Genomic DNA, 19,972 nt, shown 5'->3' with positions numbered 1-19,972 from the left:
GTTTTGTGACTTGTTCAAGTAGTGTTTTAATATGGTTTATGGTTCCATAGCATTAGTACTGCTGAATAAGTATTCATATTAAAGCTGGACTTTAAATGTCTTATTGTTGCTTTAATGCATTTTTTATATAATTTTACTTGATAGTGCAATTACACGAAGCTTGGCAAAAAGTCCTTGCATATCAAGTAGGTAAACAAAAGCCCAAATGCTACTTCCATTGCTTAATTTTAACACAATCCTGTTAAGTAGGATGATGTATCATGCAAGCACAAAATCTTATTTTAGACTTTGAGATGCAACTTTAAATTACAATTCTGTGTTTAAAGTGTGTAAATACCACCCAGATGAACAGGACTTCTCAGACTTACAACCACTGTGGTCATTTTATCAAAGTAAGGGCACTTGATAACCAGCATGTATTTGTGACAGTTGTTGTGGTTCCAGGTCACATGATAGCCATTTTTGACTTTCCCAGTCAGCTTCTGACAAGCAAAATCAATGCAGGAAACTGAATATGCTTAACAACCGTGTGATTCACTTAGTAACTGCAGTTATTTGCTTAACAACTGTGGCAATAGTGATTAAAAGGTTATAAAAGTGAGCCCAACTCACTTAACAACAACTTGTTAACAACAGAAATTCTGGTCACAATTCCGGGTGTAGGTCAAGCACTACCTCTACTCTGTTTGTGAAAAAAGAAATCAATGGCAATTGTCAAAAACAATTTGGATATAGCTTCTGGTATTAATGACTAAAGTGGAGGAAAAGTTTCTTCCCCTCTTCTTGTGGCTTTCAGGACTATCTGGTAGAGATGGAGAAAGTTAGTAGATGACTTGCTGTCCCCAAAGGGGAAGGAATCTCCGAAGGGAACACTGGCAAGTATTTAGTAATATTGTTTTAGGATGTAGAATGGCCAAGATTTTAAAGTTTTAATTTTTATATTTTGAAATTCTTTTTTGTGTTGTTCTAAACTGATTGAAAAGAGATTTTCAAAAAAGAAATCTAAGCACTCCTCTGCCATAAACTTCTTCCAAAATTAAGCAATATTCCAATTTGTTTATTGTTTCATTTAAAATACATTTTTGTAAGCCTAATCATTTACTTTTTGAGATACCATATTTTTCAGAGCATAACATGCTCCGGACTATAAGATGCACCTTAGTTTTGGGGGAGGAAAATAAGAAGAAAAAACATTCTGCCTCTGCCTACCAGCATCCATGGTATTCAGGTGATACATGGTAACAAGATCAGCCAATGAATAAGCATAGCAACTAAGTCAGCCAATGAGGGCTATTCGGATTCTGAAACAGTATTTGCTGTGTGAGCAACAAGGAGACAGGAAGAGAACTGAAGGTGAAACTGCTTGTGTTTTGCTTGTATTTACTGCTATCTTGGAAAACCTGCTTTTGGTAATGTATTGTCTATTATTATTTTGAATTCTGCTGAATCACTTACTGTGCTTTGTGAATGTGATTGCTGCTACAAACTCTGACCCTCCAGGTCAGCTTCAGCACTTATTGCAGCCTGATTCAGCACAGTTGATTGGTGGGTGGATCAAACTGCAGGAATACCCCCAATCAGATGTTCTAGGCTGTAGGGATTGCCACAGACCATTACTGCCTCTATGCTTCGCGTTTTTTGCTTCTGGTAAGGGGGAGGAGCTACATTCATTGTATAAGACACACCCAAATTTTCACCCTCTTTTGGGGGGAAAAGCTGCGCCTTATACTCCGAAAAATACAGTATACCACTTTTTAATTCTGTTCTTAAATTTGCTTACAACATAGAGTTTTCTAGATATAGTAAACAATATACCCCATTTCTAATCAGGATAACCATTCTAAATATTCTTAGTCCTGGTTATTAATGTGTAATCTGATTTTCATATATTTACTAAAATTATTGAATATGACATTAACTGAATAACTACAGTGCATACATTCTGAGATAATTTTGAGATATGAACAACCCAACACTTTGTATCTTTACACTGTGTACTGGGTACACAGTGTTTAAAATACACTGAGTAAAATATATAGTTGTCTTAGATTGTAACAGATGCCAAATCTAATTTAACTGTAAAAATCTTATTAGTTTAAATTCAGCTAGTGCAGAAATTAAATTCTTCTTTTAGTATTGTGAATTATTATAGTGATTATGCATGAAAAGATGATCTACTAAATACTCTTATACTAAACATATACTGTCCCTAGTTTTTCTGGCACAGGTTGCACTTAAAGATGACTCCTCCACCTCACAGTTTTAGTGTAACTAAGAAAAAATATTTTTTTTAAAAGAATACTAATTAATTTTAGTTAAACTGATTTGTACTGTAGGGTAATCAAATGAATAGACTTTGTAATTGAGAGATGTAATATAAGTCCATGTATCTGAGTCTGTTGTTTCCTTCACAGCAATTTTAACTTTTTTTTAATTCTGCAAAAATCTTAATATCTTTATGCTGCACATTGTTACGCTAAGCATTTTTTGACAGAAACTTGTTATCTCCAGTTTTCAGCCCCCCCCAAAACTCAAACCCATTCATATAATGCATTTGTTAACGACCATGGTATTCAATTTATAACAGCAGCATTTGCTTAACAACCATTGTGAGAAAGGCCATACAATCAGGCATGTGTCACGTAGTGACCTACTTAATGATTAGCATGTCTTACAACAATAATGGTCACAAGTCAAGGATGAGCTGTAAAAATATGTTACTCAATTTTGGGTAATTAGCCATGTTTGAGAAACATTGTTCTACAGAATAATGCAGGCTGCAGTGTTGGATATGACTATCAGGTTATTTTGGCAGTAGTCTCAACCAAAAATAATTCTTCCTAGCAAAATTATCACCTATTACGATGAAAGAGATTGGGGAAAATAAATTCAGCAAGTGGACTATTTCTAATTTAGAATCAGTTTAACTCCCATTACATTACTGTGGAGAATTACTAGTTTCTAACAGCTCCCCCATGAACCAGAAAAGAGGTTGTTCTTTTCACTGATAATGGAGGAGTCTGAAGGTCACTATTTACAAAAATGTCTCCTGCATATAATCACACTCAAATAAATATTGTTAAGAAACTACTGGCACGGCAAAAGAATCTAGCCAAAGTAGCAAAATGTGGGCTACAAATGCTTTAGATGATATACATTTTGGTTTGGCCCTGGTAATACGACAGTATTATTAATGTTTTTTTCTAATATAACCATTTACATTAGAGGCTGAAAGAGAGGTGAAATTATTTAGGGATAGACAGCCTCCTCCTGTTGGAAATACAAAATATTCTACAGAATCCAAAGTACAAAACTATAAGGATATGAATTCAGAGCACTGGCTCTAGTAAAGAAAAAAAGGAAACCTTCTATATGACCTAAAGCAGATAAATGTATAGACACACAGATGATACACAATCTTAATGAGCAAATAATCTGGCCTTAAAACAGAAGCCTTAGTATTAATTTCTTATGTACTACTATGAAAGTGAGAGGAATGCAGTGGCTCAGTGGCTAAGACGCTAAGCTTGTCGATCAGAAAGGTTGGCAGTTCAGTGGTTTGAATTCCTAGTGCCGTTTAACAAAGTGAGCTCCCGTTACTTGTCCCGGCTTCTGCCGACATAGCAGTTTGAAAGCATGTAAAAATGCAAGTAGAAAAATAGGATCCACTTTGATGGGAAGGTAACAGTTTTCAGTGTGCCTTCGGCATTTAGTCATGCCGGCCACATGACCACAGAGAAGTCTTCAGATAGCGCTGAATCTTTGGTTTTGAAACAGAGATGAGCACCATCCCCTAGGGTCGGGAATGACTAGCACATATGTGTGAGGGGAACCTTTAACCTTTACTATGAAATCATAATTCTAATTTCATATCAGAATGTGTAATAATAATTTTCAATTTATTGAAATCTACAGCTTTATGAAGAATTATAAAAATAACATATATCCTATCATTCATTTCTGCCGTTTCCAATTTCTTTAAATATTACCCTTGAACTTTAAATTAATCTCTCAGATTAGATAATGCTGAAATTTAGAAACCTATTCATTTTTTCCCTAAAAAACAGGCACACCAATAATAATTAGCAATGTTTTGATTGACAGTGGTTAGAGAATTTACAGTGAAACAAACTATTCTAACAATGAAGATTAAGATAATAAACATTACCTGTTTCTTGATTATGCGGCTACTCAAAATTTTTTCTACTACAGGACCTTCAGCATCAGAAGATTCCTTAAAATGAAATATTTTATAGTAACTATTGAATAAAAGTACAGAAAGGAAATCCATATTGTCAGAACTGGTCATATGTCTCTATTATTGACCTCTGGAAATGTCTAACTTGAATTTGCATAATTCCCAGTCACTTTGGAGAAAATTATATCAAATATAATATTGAACTTTCTAAAGAGTCATCAACTTTCCCCACCATTCTGTCAGAACTGAAGAAGCTTCTTGGATGAGAAGCGAAATGTTTTTAAGGAAAAAATCAAAAAAAGTTCAATTGCCTTTTGGAAAAGCACCTTGGGGACAACCATGACCTGAGTGATTGAGAATTTCCATAGAAACTTCACCATGTTTGATATCAATATAAGATCAATATTGTAATCTTTTTTCAGTCAGGTTTTAAAGAAATAATTTCCTATTTCAATCATTTTCTTGCAGTTGTGTAGCGGCCACTCTGGAAGAGAACTTACAATTTTCGGTTGTTTCCTTCCCTTTTTATAGAATATTGCTACATCAACATGCAGAGAAATGGAAGTAATATAGTTACTAGAACAACTTTTTTATCAGTATCCTGTCAGCCCTCCCATGTAAACCAGACAAGAGACACAGACCAGCTAATTCTAATTTATCGTAAGACTACATTTCAAGTCTGAAAGTAAAATCTGTCTCTTTTAACTGTCTGATCAAAGAGTGCAAGTCTTTTCCAAGTTTCTTTCTCTGATCATTAAGTCATTGGGGATTCCTCCCTCTCTTGTCTAATTTTTCTTTAGAAAGCATCTCTTTCCTTCATTCCTCCATATCATTCCCACATACCATTTACATATCCCAAAATCAGTATACAGTTCTATATATAGCTCTATTAGTGTTTCACATATTAGGAAAAAGGAAAAAAAACTATTGAAAAATAAGGGTAGAGAAGAGACAATAGGTAAAAATATCAGGAGCTATCAAATAAAGCAGTTCATGAACCAAAACAAAAAATTACAAGTTAAATTTTAAATCCTTAAATGGCTGCTGACAATTCCTAGAACCAATCTAAGGGAAGCTCATTTATCTCTAGAAGTGATTCAGGAGCTAGGTAACTTGCTCTATTACAAAAGTTGTTTTTTTCAAATGGAAGAAACACATTTTTAAATCATTTATAGTTTAAAGAAGAGGTCTTCACATTCTGCTAAATAAATATATAATGAAAAAAATGTTAGCTTTGTACAGGATCGTTATATACTTTTAATGCTAACATTCATCAAGAAATCTTATTTTTATTTACTAACTTTTACAATGCATTTTTATTTTATTTCAATATTCAATAAGTCTTACAACCATATAAAGTGCTTGCTTCGGCAGCACATATACTAAAATTGGAACAACCATATAAAAATACAAAAAGAAAGCATAACAAAGTTAATGCAACTAAACTAAAACAATAAATCAGACTGTTAATTAGATATCAATTAAAGGCTCGTTGTTTACTGTTTTCCTAAACATGCACACTAAATGATTCTCATTATTTTTTTCTGAATATTCATATAGTTGACTTTCTATTAATAGGGCCATCTTCAGAAGAACTTCTCATGCTATTTCGGGTAATAGGGGAGAACTACTATGGGGTAGTGCACCCTGAAAATAATCAGATCCTAATCCAGTCCCTTAAATTCTGTCTAGCAGGCAACTGATTGCAAGTGGAATGTTCCAAATGCAGAATTGTTGCAACTATTTGACGCAACATTAGAAAAGATTTAAGAAAGCTTTTAAAAATAATTATTGACCAATAATTACTTCAGTATGCCCATTTTCACCAGTGGTTTCCTAAGTTAGTTATATGAAGGGTTTTTTAAACATTGTAATAGTACTCATTTTATATCATCACTATTTATTTTATTCAATTCATTTTATCCATCATTTACATTACATAAAAAAATCAAGCATATCCCACTGCTAACTAAAAGACAGTAATTTCATAAAGGGATTCTTATAGTACCTGACAGCAGGAGACAAGCTTGAGTGGTTTATTAAGTCATAGAAGCCAGACCACTGAATTCAGAGAGGTAAATTCTGTCTCTTTGCAGCCTCGTTTTAAGCTTTTCAACACAGACCATTAATTTCATTAAAATTACATATTGTTGGCATGTAAAGAAAATGTGAATGAACACAGCCTTTAAGAATCTAAATAACTAATTTATTTTGGCATGTTGAGCCAAACTGAGATGGAAATTACCTTGGAGGGGAAGCAACACTACAATATTGTACAGAGTTTATTCCTCAGTTTGAAGAATATAAACAGACCTGTTGCTCGGACTGAGAATTATTTGAAGGGGAGTTTCTTCCTGCAGCATCTGCATCATCAACTTCTTCATCAGAAATCTTGAATTCCAAGTCTTCTGTATAACGCTTTCTTTTAACTTGCCTGCTAGAACGCCTCTTCTGCAAAAAAGAAATAAGAAATGATTGTATATGATTTTACTCTGTTATCAATAATAACTATTTCTTTCTAGTCCCATATTAGTGCTTTCATACAAAATGGTTTTCTTCTGTTTGTTGGGCAGATGTTCAAGTTCATATATCACTGTGGGAGAATCCTATGTACATGTGAATGAGGTAATACCCCAACAGCCAGGTTCACTTGGCCTGTGAACTACAATATTTGCATCACCATTTGTTTACTGAATTTCTATCTCACCTTTTCGTCAAAACTGCAGCATGTGAATTTTTAATTATAAACTTTCAAAACAGCCCCATTAGGGACATTCTGGGAAACTTAAGACTGACTTGAAATACAGGCTTCATATTGGAGATCTTAACCTGTATAAATAACATGAGCAAGCTTGAGTGGATCTGACCACTTTGGTTGTGCTTGTGGCATACTGGCCAAAATGATTCAAAATTGATTGCTGTGTCCTTAGTATTAGTAAGGTTTGCCGGAAGGGCTACAGATATGACTTAAGTTTAGTACGCTAGTCTACTAATTCATTATCTTATAAAAAGTATTATGTAAATGTTTCAATTGATCAAAACCCTGATGATCCCATGACATATTAAATATTGTAGATTGAACTTTAAGTGACGCACAAAGTAAAAGGTATAATATTCATGAAAATGTTCTGTTTGTGAAATAAAGAAAAAAATGAAAGAATGTAACATCTGAAAGAAATTTATCATCTGAAGTGGAACTTGTTTTCATGCAAAGAAGTCCAGATGATTTCAGTATGGATAAAAAAGTTAAATACATGTTAGAAAATATGAACTTGTATAATCTGTAATGCACAGGTCAATAGTAATTGTGTGGTACAATTACTAAATAGTGAAATTTTAAAAAATGGTGTTTTTAATATATGGATTAAGCACAAATCTATTCACAAAATATACAAGGAGAAAAATGAATACAATTCTAAAAGCATGACTGATTTTTTTGTTTACGAAACACTGACAGAGTTAGGAAGGCTATAATAGCGATCAGAGATTCTAAACCTGGAATAGACCATCTTTTGGTAGAGTGGATTTTTGGAAAAGTTATACAGAAGGAAAAAAGCAATAACAAAATGAAAGAAAAACTATGAATCCTGTATAAAGTATTAGTTGATCGCAGCGGTGGGTTTCACATTTTGTTACCACTAGTTTGCCACGTGTGCGCCGCTTCCACACGTGTCCAGCCTTCCGTGCATGCACTTTGCTCACGTGCATTGCTTCACGCATGCCCCCGACTTTAAAAAGTCCCTAAATAGGATGGGATAGCACCGGGGCAGGTGGGTGGGGCCCCCTGTGATTTCCATTACCGGTTCAGGAGAATCGGTCCAAACCGACTGAGCTTCACCTCTGGTTTACAGATTAAATGCATAGGAAGTTGTAGGGAATGATGGGTTGAAGCAGACTGGAACAAAGTGAAGACAACAATGTAACCAAAGTGTTAAACAAGGTGAGAAATTACTTTAATGAGTAGTATGAACAATTATTCTTGATAGAACAATGTAAGGAAACAGGCAAAGGATAAAAAGTGCATATAAGAGAAGAATTGCTGCAAAAATAAGATGAGAGAAAACGAATGTATAAGAATTGCTAACATGTAAGTCATGAAGGCTGTGAGAATAATGAAAAGCAGAAACTGCAGGTGTAGTTAAACCATGTTATGTTATTTTCTTATTGACTAGCTATGTGACTTAATGCATTTGTGAAGTCATCTGTGCCAGATGTTGTTACTGTTTCATTGTGTAAAAGGAGTGACAATAAAAGTAAATACACAAGAGGATTTCTTCACTTAGTGTACCTGGGAAGACATTTAGCAGAATTCAGACTAAAAGGACACAATAGATGGCAATAATTTGCAACAAGCTAAATTTGGAAAATATAGCAATTTTATGTCAGGCAGGATATACGCAAACCAGACTTTTTTTTTTGCTCTTTAGTGTGCTGTAGACAAATGCATGAAGGTGAGAAATATGTTTGCTGATTTATTGTATAGTTTACTATATAGTTTAATTATGCAACATTTTCTGCCAATATGAAAGTTAGTTACTATATGCAATAAAAGCAGTACATGATGGAAGCAACATGTGAAAATAAGTAATATCTTTAGCAAATTATACAATACTGAAGACAAATATGTGTGACGTCCCCTTAGGTTTTTAACATTTATGAATTAAATATATAAGGAATATTTGTGGTGACATCAATGTATAAATACTTTTGTATGCCGACAATGCTATGCTGTTGGCTGAGAAGCTGAATAACTGAAACAAATGCTAAACTGTATAATGCAATAAGGAATATGGATCTGAAAATAAATATACTGATGATCTAGATAGCAGTGCCCCATAGGAGAAATAAATGAATAAATGAAAGTTATACATAAAAAGAGAAAAGTAAAGAAAGTAGATTAATTTGTGTATTTTGGCAGAATGTTTACTTAAGATGGGAAAATTGTTAAGAAAATTTTAATATGTATACATGCTACTAGAATGGTAATGGGATAGTATGTGTTCATTGTGGTCCCATGGTGGCTCAGTGGTTAGAATGCAGTACTGCAGTTCAAGTCTCACCAGCTCAAGGTTGACTCACTCACTCTTCCATCCTTCTGAGGTCAGTAAAATGAGGGCAATATGCTGACTCTAAAACTGCACAGAGAGGGCTGTAAAGTACTGTGAAATGGTTATTGCTACTTTGAAAAATAACTTGTTTTAATATATATGTGTGATCTATTCACTTTTTAAGTGGATATCAGAGTTGAATATATTGGAAGAAACATAAAACCTGAATGGAGAAGGCATGGGATCCTTAAGAAATATTTTCTGATAAAATAAGATGAAGAATGAATAGATGCTGAATGGATGTTGAATGAATATAAAACTGAATGACCTATACCAGTGATGGTGAACCTTTTTTGGCTCACGTGCCAAAAGCGGGGGAGTACAGGGGGATCGTGCATGCGCATGCCACACCCATAATACTTTGCGCATGACCTCAGCATGCATGCGCGCACAACCAGCAGTCCCCCCATTTTTGGCATGCTTTTTTGCCCTCCCCAGGCTACAGAGGCTTTATAGGAGCCTGGGGAGGGCGAAAACAGACCCCCCCAATGCCCTCGGAGGCCCTCCAGAGGCTTCAGGAGCTTCCTTAAAGCCTCTGTACCGCATTTGGGGAACTGACTTCTGGTTTGCTCGTAGGGCCGGTTTTAGCCCTCCAGAGCTTTCAAGGGCCTTCAAGAGGCTTCCCTAAAGGCTCCGGAGGGCAAAAAAGGACCCTATAAGCAAACAGGAAGTCTTTTCCTGAACTTTTGGTTTGCCCGTAGGGCCAGTTTTCCGGAGGCTTCAAGGATGCACGCTGGCCAACTGACAGGGCAACATCTCACGTGCCCTGACAAATTGCTCTGTGTGCCAACTGTGGCATGCGTGCTATAGGTTCGCTATCACAGACCTATACAAAGGAAAGATGTTTAGGTGGCTTGGTCATATAAAGAAAATAAAAGAGGATCATATTCCAAAACAATCATATGAATAAATAGTGAAACAGTCATGATTGGATAAAGTTAATGAGATCCTCAAAAAAAAAAAGATTGTAAAACAACAAAATATGATAGAGATATGATAGAAACAAGAATAGGTCATAATAATAGAAATGTATAAGGAGACAAAGAAAATTGTACTGCTAAAAACTCTATTTAGATTTTATTTTATTCAAATCCTTTTTTCATTAGTTATTTACTCCTTTTCTACATTTTGTATAACACTTCTTACTCTGAAATGGAATAGCTAATGTGTATGTGAGTGGGTATACATGAAAATAAAACCTAATTCAACTAAATCTGTAATTTAAAAATACATAAGAATAGAGAACATCAGATTAAACCTAATTCAACTAAATCTGTAATTTAAAAATACATAAGAATAGAGAACATCAGATTAAACCAGCAATAAATCAATTTACATTTTAAATCCTACCTGAATACAAATAATGCAGTAAAAAGCCATACTGACAGTTTTTCAGTTTTAATCCTTTATAATCTTTATTATAAGATCATTTGATTTTGAATTTTCTGGCCAGGTTCAACTTTCTTAGCTTACCTGAACCATTAGCTTTCGATGACTTTTTAACTATGATCATAATGTATTAATGCCCAAGCAATGAAAATAAAATTGCAAACCTACAAACCAAGATTGTTTAGGAGCAAGAAGATAAGAACCAAAGTACAAAAGAATGGATTCTCTAGTTTTCCATTCACAATAAGGTTGAAAAAATAGACCACACATTCACATGCTAATCATTCATAACATATTGTTAGGTCAGGAATTCTGGTTTCTGAGTACCAGAAGCTCTACTGTATTAGTTGCAGTGATCTACTAACATTAGGAATAGTAAGAATGAATCTTGACAGCCAATTTAGTGTAGTAGGTTAGGCCATCAGGATATAAACCGAGAGACTATGAGTTCTAGTTTCGCCTTGGACACAAAAGGCATCTGGGTCAGTGGTGGGCTCCAAATTTTTTAACATAGTTAGGGAGGGAATCCATGGGTCTCCGGTGGGGGAGGAGAAGAAAGAAAGAGCCAACCAGTTTGTGTGTCTGTTTGGGTATGGGTGAGAGACTGCATCAAGCTAGACTGGGAAAGTTGGCTGCATGAGGAAGAGAAACTGGATAAACTGTTTTTTGGGCATTTTCAAGCCGATTTCAGGCCTTTTTTCAGGTTGTCTTTCAGGCCGGTGGTTTGATTTGCCGGTTCTCTGAACTGTGCAGAATTGGAACAACTGGTTTGGATGAACCAGTCCCAACAGGCAGCAGCCCACCTCTGATCTGAGTAAATGTGGGCCAGTCACTCTCTCAGTTGAAGAAGGACTTAACAAAACTTGCCAAGAACACTGCAGGGACTTGTCCTTGCAACGCACAGGACCTAAAGATATTTAAAACAAACAAACAAACCAAAACCAGTCTTTTGGCATATATCTATACTATTTATTTTCCATATCCTATTCCAGCAGGTCTTCAGTTTCTGTTTTTTATTAACTACAATTTACTAGAATGTTCCAAACCTAATCTTTCATTAAACTCAACTGCAGCGAATTGAAAAAAGCCATCATCATAATTACTTCAAGGAACTTATTGATGATAGAGCATTATACAATTCAGATAAATTGTGATTAACTTGACAGCAAATTGACATTTCCAAATTTTTCATCAGGTTTTTTTTTTTTAAAAAGGGGGTGCGCTTTTGTTTTCTTGTAAAACTAAACAATAGATTAGCATTACATCTGAATGAGGCCATAGTGCTCAACAATCAGGTATGAACAAATGACCAATGGAAGTACCTGAATTCCTGCATCATCTTCCTCTTCAGGATGTGGTGATCCTAGTGGTGTTTTTTCCACATCTGAGTTTTCAGAACCTTCCTTTCCCTTGTTGACCTTTTTCTTCACTGCACTAGATTCCGATTCTGCTTTCTTGTTACTGAAATATAAATATCTTTAATTAGTATTGCATATACAAATCCTTTCCTATTCTGAAATGGAGTAAATTTCCAGAAACTATTACAGCTGTTTCAATTTCCTCAATCTAATGAACTTTTTAAATATTATTTTATAAATGCTATTGGGCCCATTTAATTGCAATATGTATAAAACCAAAATAAATATAAAAAAGTCAGTTTGTTGAAAATGTTAACGAAGTATACACAGTAAAACAAATTGAGAAAAGTATCTGAAGGACAAATCTTGACATGTTTATCTTAGGCAGCATACATCTACATGTACACTAAGCCTGTTATATCTTCCTTTAGAATTCTCCTTTCTAGGGTAGATATGCCAACACTGCATAAGTCAGTATTAAAATGGGGGCACGGATAGAGATAATGAACTTACATAAAAAAGTAAAACCTGGCTTCTAGTAAATAAAATTTAGGCACTTCAAAAACCATACAAGTACATTGAGTATTCATAATACCTTCATATTGCCAAGAATAATGATAATATAATAAGCATATGGGAATGTTAAATCTGTTGAGATTAATATTGTATTCAGGACATAAAGAGCAATTTTTGCTTCCATGTGGGATTTCTGAAAAATATTCTCATAAGAGATGAAGCAAAATTTAGTAAATTTAGATGTATGGTGTACATGTTATTTAAAGACTCAATCATGAACATTCAGCTGAAATTACTTTAATAACTTGAAAAACACAAATGAAAACATACATAATTTCACAGAACTCCATCAGATGTTATCTCAAATTCCTAGAAACTGTACATGTAGTTTTGGCAAATGTATTCATGATATTCTGAAGGAAGGAGAGATTTGATAATTTACTGAGTTAAATGTTTTCATTTGACATTTTATGTTGAAGTCATACAAATAGGTTTCTAAATGAACTGATTGAGAATCATTCTAAGCCATTATTTTTACACAAACAGTAAAGAATAAAATTCTTTATACTTCCCAAATGTCAATTTATAAACACACATTTGATTTTCAAAAAGCTCAAAAAAAAAAGAAGAAGAAGAAGAAGAAATCTGACAAGGCCAAACATGGGTTGCTATGTGTTAAGTGTCAGAAGACAATCATTTTCTTCAAAATGAATCTTCACAACTGTTCTGTTTCCAACCATGCCAGTGTATATATACTACATGGACAGTAGCCTCCCCTACTATGAGGCTCCATTTCCAGCATTTATTTCCGCTCTAACTGCCACAAATTATACAATGCTACAGCTGAATGCAGGGCCCCTTTCCTTTCATCTGCACGCCAAGAGCAATCAGATTACCCTGGTAACCAGTGATCACATGACCAGCACCTGCTCTTTTGGCTGGATGCCACTGACTAAAGCCATCTGCTTCCCTCAATCAGCTTTCAAACATTTTCAACACCTGCGCTGCAGCATTTTGTGGTTTCTTTTATCAAATCAGTGGAAAACTGCTTCCCTAACTTTACATATTTCTCAAATTTGTTTAAATCAAAGGTAAGCCTGTCGTGCTTGAACTGTTGCCAGATAAAACAAGTTGACAGGTTACTACTTTTTACTGGTGACCTCTATCAATCAGACCATACAATTTAGCTTAATAATAGTTAGCATACCTTGTGTGCAGTACTGCTTATGAGTGGCTAGCTTGACATATTGATGAATTCTTTAGAGCAAGTTTGATAACATGCTAATATCCTAAAAAGCTAAAAAGTGGTAACATGCTTTGTATTCTCTATTTTTTAAGACAGAGAGAAAATTCAAATACTTACACAGAAGGAAGTTTCACTCTGAATTGTCTGCAAAACCAGCTGTGCTTTTTTTTAACTACTATCACCCATCAACTAGAGCAAGGGAATTACTCTAAACAAACAAGATGAACTTAAGCCTTGTCATTGTTTCAGGATTATTTTTTTCATTTTCCAGACTGGACTCAATGTCTTCTACATAGTTTTCTACCACTGAATTCTTCATTTCAGAACCCTAACTATATGTAGAGGGATAAGAAACTTGCTATTCATAAAAATATTAGGGATCTGGAGCATTTTCTTGATCTAGTGCAAATTATCCAGAAGCTAACTATAGAGGCTAACAGATTTTCTGCTGAGATAGATAGGTAGTGTAGAAGAACAGGCTGCTGGGAAAATTGCAGGCACCTGTGTTGTCTTTTACCCCATTTATTTGAGCCTTCTCAAATAAGTGGCAGCACAGCAGAATTGCTTATAAAAGGCTTAAGTTTGAAACTGGCAGGGGAGGAAATATGTGAGCTTTTATAACAACAGCAGCAACAGCATAACAAAGATGCTAAATAAAAGGTGTTTTCTTCACAGTCAAGGAAAGGGTTTGGAAGAAAAGGAAGATGCACAGTCAAGCCCAGCATTGAGAAGGTGCCAGTGCTTTACATGCTGGCTTTAATAAAGTAGAAATTAAGAGTAAAAGAAATCCTAGAAAAGAATTAGGGAGAGGATTTAAATCAGGGCATGTAAAAATAAAGTACAGCGTCGTAGTAGTAAAATAGCAATAGTAATAGCACACTAGTAGTAGAACAGTATGTCCAAAATGTGCTTTTTCAAAAGACAACTGGATTTTGTTTTTCTTTGAAGACATTTTGCTTCTCATCCAAGAAGTTTCTTCCATTATGACTGAATGGTGGAGGATAGAAGGATGTATGCAGTCATCTGGCTGTTAGCACTCTTTCTGAGACTGGTTGAGGCCACTTGGAGGTTCATCTGTGCCTTCAGGATCACTCGAATAATGCAAATGGACATGGAACTTTTTCAGAACTGCTGTAACCAGGAGATAGGTAGTGTAGTATCTCTCCCCCTCGATTGAAAGAGGGCTGTTCAATCTTAACGTAGACGGCCTCTTTAACCCCTCTTTCAAACCAGTGGTCTTGTCTGTCTAGAATGTGGATTTTGCTGTGTTCAAAAGACATGTCTTTCAAATGCAGATGGACTTCTGAATCTTGTCCTGGTGTGTTTATTTTCCAACATTGTACCATGCATTTGTGAAGTGGTGATGTTTCATGTCTGTCTGTCTGTCTGTCTGTCTGACTGCATTGTACTGCATACTGCTCAGTTTGTGCCTGGGTGTTTATCCTTGGGATGGACAAGCTTCTGCCTTAGTGTATTTTTGAGTTTAAAATGTATATGTATATTGGGTTGGTTGAAAATCTGGAGTTTTTCAGATATTCCTGCAACATATGGACTGACGTTACAGATTCAGGCTATTTGCTGGTATTCTGCTATAGTTACAAAATCCTCTTTCCATTTTTTACACTTCTTCTTTTGGACCTTCAGTTTGTCAAAAAGTTCTTTGTGCAACCATGCGGGTCTCATCAAATGTTCCATTTTAATTTCTTTGTGGTATTTAAGCCTTTATTACCTTATTTTCAGAGTTTCCCAAGCATCCTGAACTGTTATTTTATTGAAGTCACATCTCTTAAAATCTAGAACGGCTTCCGGATGGGCGTGGTCTGAGAGGAGTTGTTGTTTTTAACAGCTCCGGATCCTTGGCTGCGTTAAGCTGTCTAAACAGTATCCACCAACTGTTTGACAGTTTGATTACCTTTTCTCCGGGCAAAGAGGAGGAGGTGAGGAAGCTGTGTTTGGGTAGCGCTCCATTTAACGCCCCCAGAACATAAATCTGGGGGTGGGAGGTGTGAGCCACCCGGCAACACAGTGAATTCTCGGTGTCAAGGAATTCTTCTGCCTTTTTGCAGAATGAAGGCATACGTCCACCCTCAGCTCAAGGATTGATTTATTACTGATCCCAGCACGGGCAGAACTGATACTGGAGAACTTCTAATTGTATGTATTAAGACTTTAACTCCATTTTTTAAAGAATTCCTTCTGATAAACTACTTGCTAGAAACACACAGAAAATGGCGCCGAACAGCTTTGTAGGCGGGGTCAGGCTTTGATGCCACAGATATTTACAGAGCTCAGAATAGTTAAAGATCATTAAATCAGTAGTGATTTATTACTAAACTAAATAGTAATTGCTGGACAAGCGGCTTGCCTGGATTTAGTAATTGGGTGGAGAAGATTAAATGTGAAATGGCCTCTAAGCAGCAAAAGATAAATGCCTCAAAGAGCGCTGGTAATTCACCTGCTCCTGGAACTAAATTACAGTCACTACTCCCCCTCAAACCTCCTCCTACCCCCGCAGGGGAGCCTTTGACCCGAGAAATACCGCAAAAAGAACTAAGCGTGGCCTTAGCCGAGGCCTTAAAAAATCATGCAGCTACGATGGAAATTAAAATACAGGAAAAGATATCTGCTGCCAATAAGGAATTGTCAGAAGTTATGAATTCAGTCCAGATTCGCAATCAACAAATTAGAGGCGATATTTTAGACGCTTTTAAATGCCTATCGGGCTATGTATTAGGAATTGAAGATAAATTGGAAGATCTTAATGATTCCAATATTAACCTGGTAACAAAAATGGATGTGGTACAACAAAAGGTTGGTGATGCAGAAAATGAAATTATAATGTTGCAGTACAGACAGATGGAATTTGCCTTAAGGATAAGAGGCCTCAAAGAGAAAAACCAAGAAAATTTGAAGCAGATTTTCTCAGAAGCTTTTGATCAATTGATGGGACAGTCAGGAGGGATTTTTGATTGGCAGATTGACAAGATATATTGTGTCAATTCCTGGCTCGCCAGACAAAAGCAACTGCCAAGAGACATTGTGGTGTATTTTGCTATGAGAGGAATTCGATATTGCAAGAGTCTTACAAAACCAAGCTTCAAATTGGCGGTCAGGCGGTGACTGTTTTGAAGGAAATACCACCCAAAATGTTGAGATCGAGGAAAGACTATGCCTTCTTAGTCGATGAGCTCAAAAATCGTCAGCTACAGTTCAGATAGGAGGCCCCAGCCGGGCTAGCAGTTACTTACCAGGGGCAAAGATATCATCTTAACTCAGCATGGAAGGCTCAAGATTTTTATAATAATATACTGAAGGCTGGACATCCCCCCCCTCCAGGACCCAGAGAAAGAGAACAAGAAGGACAGGACAGACAGCAAGCTACCCAAGGATCACCAAGGCTGGATCAACTTTCTCTCTCAGAACTAGAAGGAGCAAAGGAGCAAAGACAAACCCGCGTGATTACTAGGCGAATGGAACAAGAGTTAAAAAAGCAACAAGCTTTACAACAAACACACACTATCATCCAAGAATTCACAGGTTTTAGCTCAGAAGCAGTGGGAGGAGCCAGGCCGAAAGCCAAACTACAGGATTTCCAGATGGCTCTTAAAAAGCTTCAGGGAGCTAAAGATAATAACTAAGTTCCTAACCTGGAACGTTAATGGTTTAAACTCCCCACAGAAAAGGAAGAAAATAAATCATTATTTGAAACAATTTAAGAATGACATAATTTGCTTGCAAGAGACTCATATTAGATCAACTGACCAGAAATATTTGATAAACACAAGACTTGGACAACACTTTGCTCCTGAGAAGAAAAATGGTATAGTTATTTACTTAAGAAAGGACATGAAAGCTGAATTAATTGAAGCAGATTCTCAAGGAAGATATATTGCAATAGAACTGATATTAGAAGGGAAAAAGATACTTCTAATGGGAATATATGTTCCCAATCAACAACAAGACAAATTTTATAAAACGCTCCATACTAAGTTAGTACATTGGGACTATAGATCTTGCATATTATTGGGTGACTGGAACGGTGTTATGGATACCAAGAAAGATAAGAAGGGTCTCCGGCAAAATATCCAAACGCGAGCGAAACTACCCAAGTCCTTTTTCGATATGATGGATGATTTTGAACTGAGAGACATCTGGCGAGAAAAGAATGCAGAAGAATATGACTTTATATTTTTTTCCGATAGACATCAAGCCTTTTCTAGGATTGACTTTATACTAATAACAAATGATTTGCTTTCTAGGGTAAAGAAGATGAAGTTATGTTCCAGAGCTTTATCAGATCATAATCCGGTTTGGATGGAGCTGGAATATGGGACACAAGCAAGAAGGACTTGGAGATTGAATGAAAACTTATTTAGATATGAGAAAAATATTAATGAATGTAAAAAATTGTTAAGATAATATTTTGTTTTTAATATGAATAAGGGGACATCTATGGAAATGGTCTGGGATGCAAGTAAAGCGTACATGCGAGGAGTTTTAATAAATTTAAATAGGTTACATAGACATAAACAGGGGGAAAAAAGAACTGAACTAGAGGATGAAATCTGGAAGAGGGAACAGGAATTAATATTAAACCCAGGAGATAAGAAGATTAAAGAAGCAATTACTTTATTAAGAGCGCAATTTAATATGCTCATGTCAGACCAGGTGGCTACTAACTTGCTATATGTAAAACATAATACTTTTTGTAATGCAAACAAATCTGGTAGATGGTTAGCATATCTGATTAGGAAGAAACAGAAATCTCACAATATATCGAAATTACATTATAAAGGGAAGGAAGTGTATCAACAGGATGAGATTCAAAAGGTCTTTCGTGAATTTTTCACAGGACTGTACATGAATGACAAAATACAAGGTTTAGATATAGATAGATACTTGGATAAAGAAAAGATACCCATAGTTAAAGACGAGCAGAGGGAGAGATTGAATCAACCAATAACTTGGGGGGTAATTCTCCAGGTAATCAAACACCTAAAGGTAGGGAAAGCACTGGGTACAGACGGTTTGACAGCGGCTTATTACAAAAATCTACAATTAGAAATGATAGAACCCCTTAAGGAACTATTTAGTAAGATCCAAATGGAAGGGAAGGTACCCCCATCTTGGAAGACAGCCTTCATATTCCCTGATACCCAAAGAAGATCAAGATCTTAGTCAACCAAAAAATTACAGACCTATATCATTACTTAACATAGATTATAAAATTTTCACTAAAATACTAGCGAATAGGTTAATGTTGGTTATTCAGCAATTGATTCTTAATGATCAAACCGGTTTTATACAAGGGAGACAAATGAGAAGTAATGGAAGACAAATTGTTAATATACTGGAATATTTGGGAAAGAATAATCAAATTCCTGCAGCGCTTATATTTCTAGATGCCGAGAAAGCCTTTGATCAAGTGAATTGGCAATTTTTAATGAAAATAATGCAAAAAATGCAAATAGGAGAGCACTTTTTACAATCAATTAAAGCAATATATCAGGAACAAACAGCACAAATTATAGTCAATGAAAGCTTAACAGACCCATTTAAAATCGAGAAAGGTACAAGGCAGGGTTGTCCCCTATCCCCATTACTGTTTATTATAACTCTGGAATTATTGTTGAATAAAATACGGGGATCAGATGATTTACAGGGAATCAAGATTAGGCATCAAGAATATAGAATACGTGCTTTTGTGGATGATTTGATTATAACATTAACCCAACCAAAGGAATCTAGTAAGGTTTTAATGAATATGATTAATCAATATGGCCAAGTGTCTGGATTTAAAATAAATTTAGGGAAAACAAAGATGCTAGTTAAAAATATGAATATTAAACAAAGGGAAGAATTAGAAGGAGTGACAGGATGTGAAATAGTTAAAAAGATTAAATATCTAGGAGTCTATATCTCAACCTCAAATGGGAAACTATATAAGTACAATTATGAGCCACTATGGCGCAGCATACAGACAAAGATGAAAAATTGGGAAAAATTACAATTATCTTTGTTGGAAAGAATAGCAGCGGTGAAAATGAATGTTCTACCTAAATTTTTATTTCCTTTTCAAATGATACCAATACTTTAAAAAGATGCAAATTTGTTAGAATGGCAAAAGGGCATTAATAAATTTGTATGGGCAGGGAAG

General features: G+C 35.4%; 1 protein-coding gene across 1 annotated transcript in view; it reads right to left on the bottom strand.

The window, feature by feature from the left end:
- CHD7 (chromodomain helicase DNA binding protein 7) overlaps positions 1-19,972 on the bottom strand; it is a 206,345-nt gene that overhangs the window by 61,933 nt on the left and 124,440 nt on the right. Inside the window, 3 exon segments of the mRNA XM_032222540.1 lie at positions 4,169-4,234; positions 6,512-6,649; positions 12,018-12,156. Coding sequence (XP_032078431.1) covers positions 4,169-4,234; positions 6,512-6,649; positions 12,018-12,156 — 343 coding nt within the window.

The sequence above is a fragment of the Thamnophis elegans genome, chromosome 8 (genome assembly GCF_009769535.1).
Source record: "Thamnophis elegans isolate rThaEle1 chromosome 8, rThaEle1.pri, whole genome shotgun sequence".
NCBI classification, from domain to species: domain Eukaryota; kingdom Metazoa; phylum Chordata; class Lepidosauria; order Squamata; family Colubridae; genus Thamnophis; species Thamnophis elegans.
This window is presented reverse-complemented; position numbering and strand designations above follow the sequence as displayed.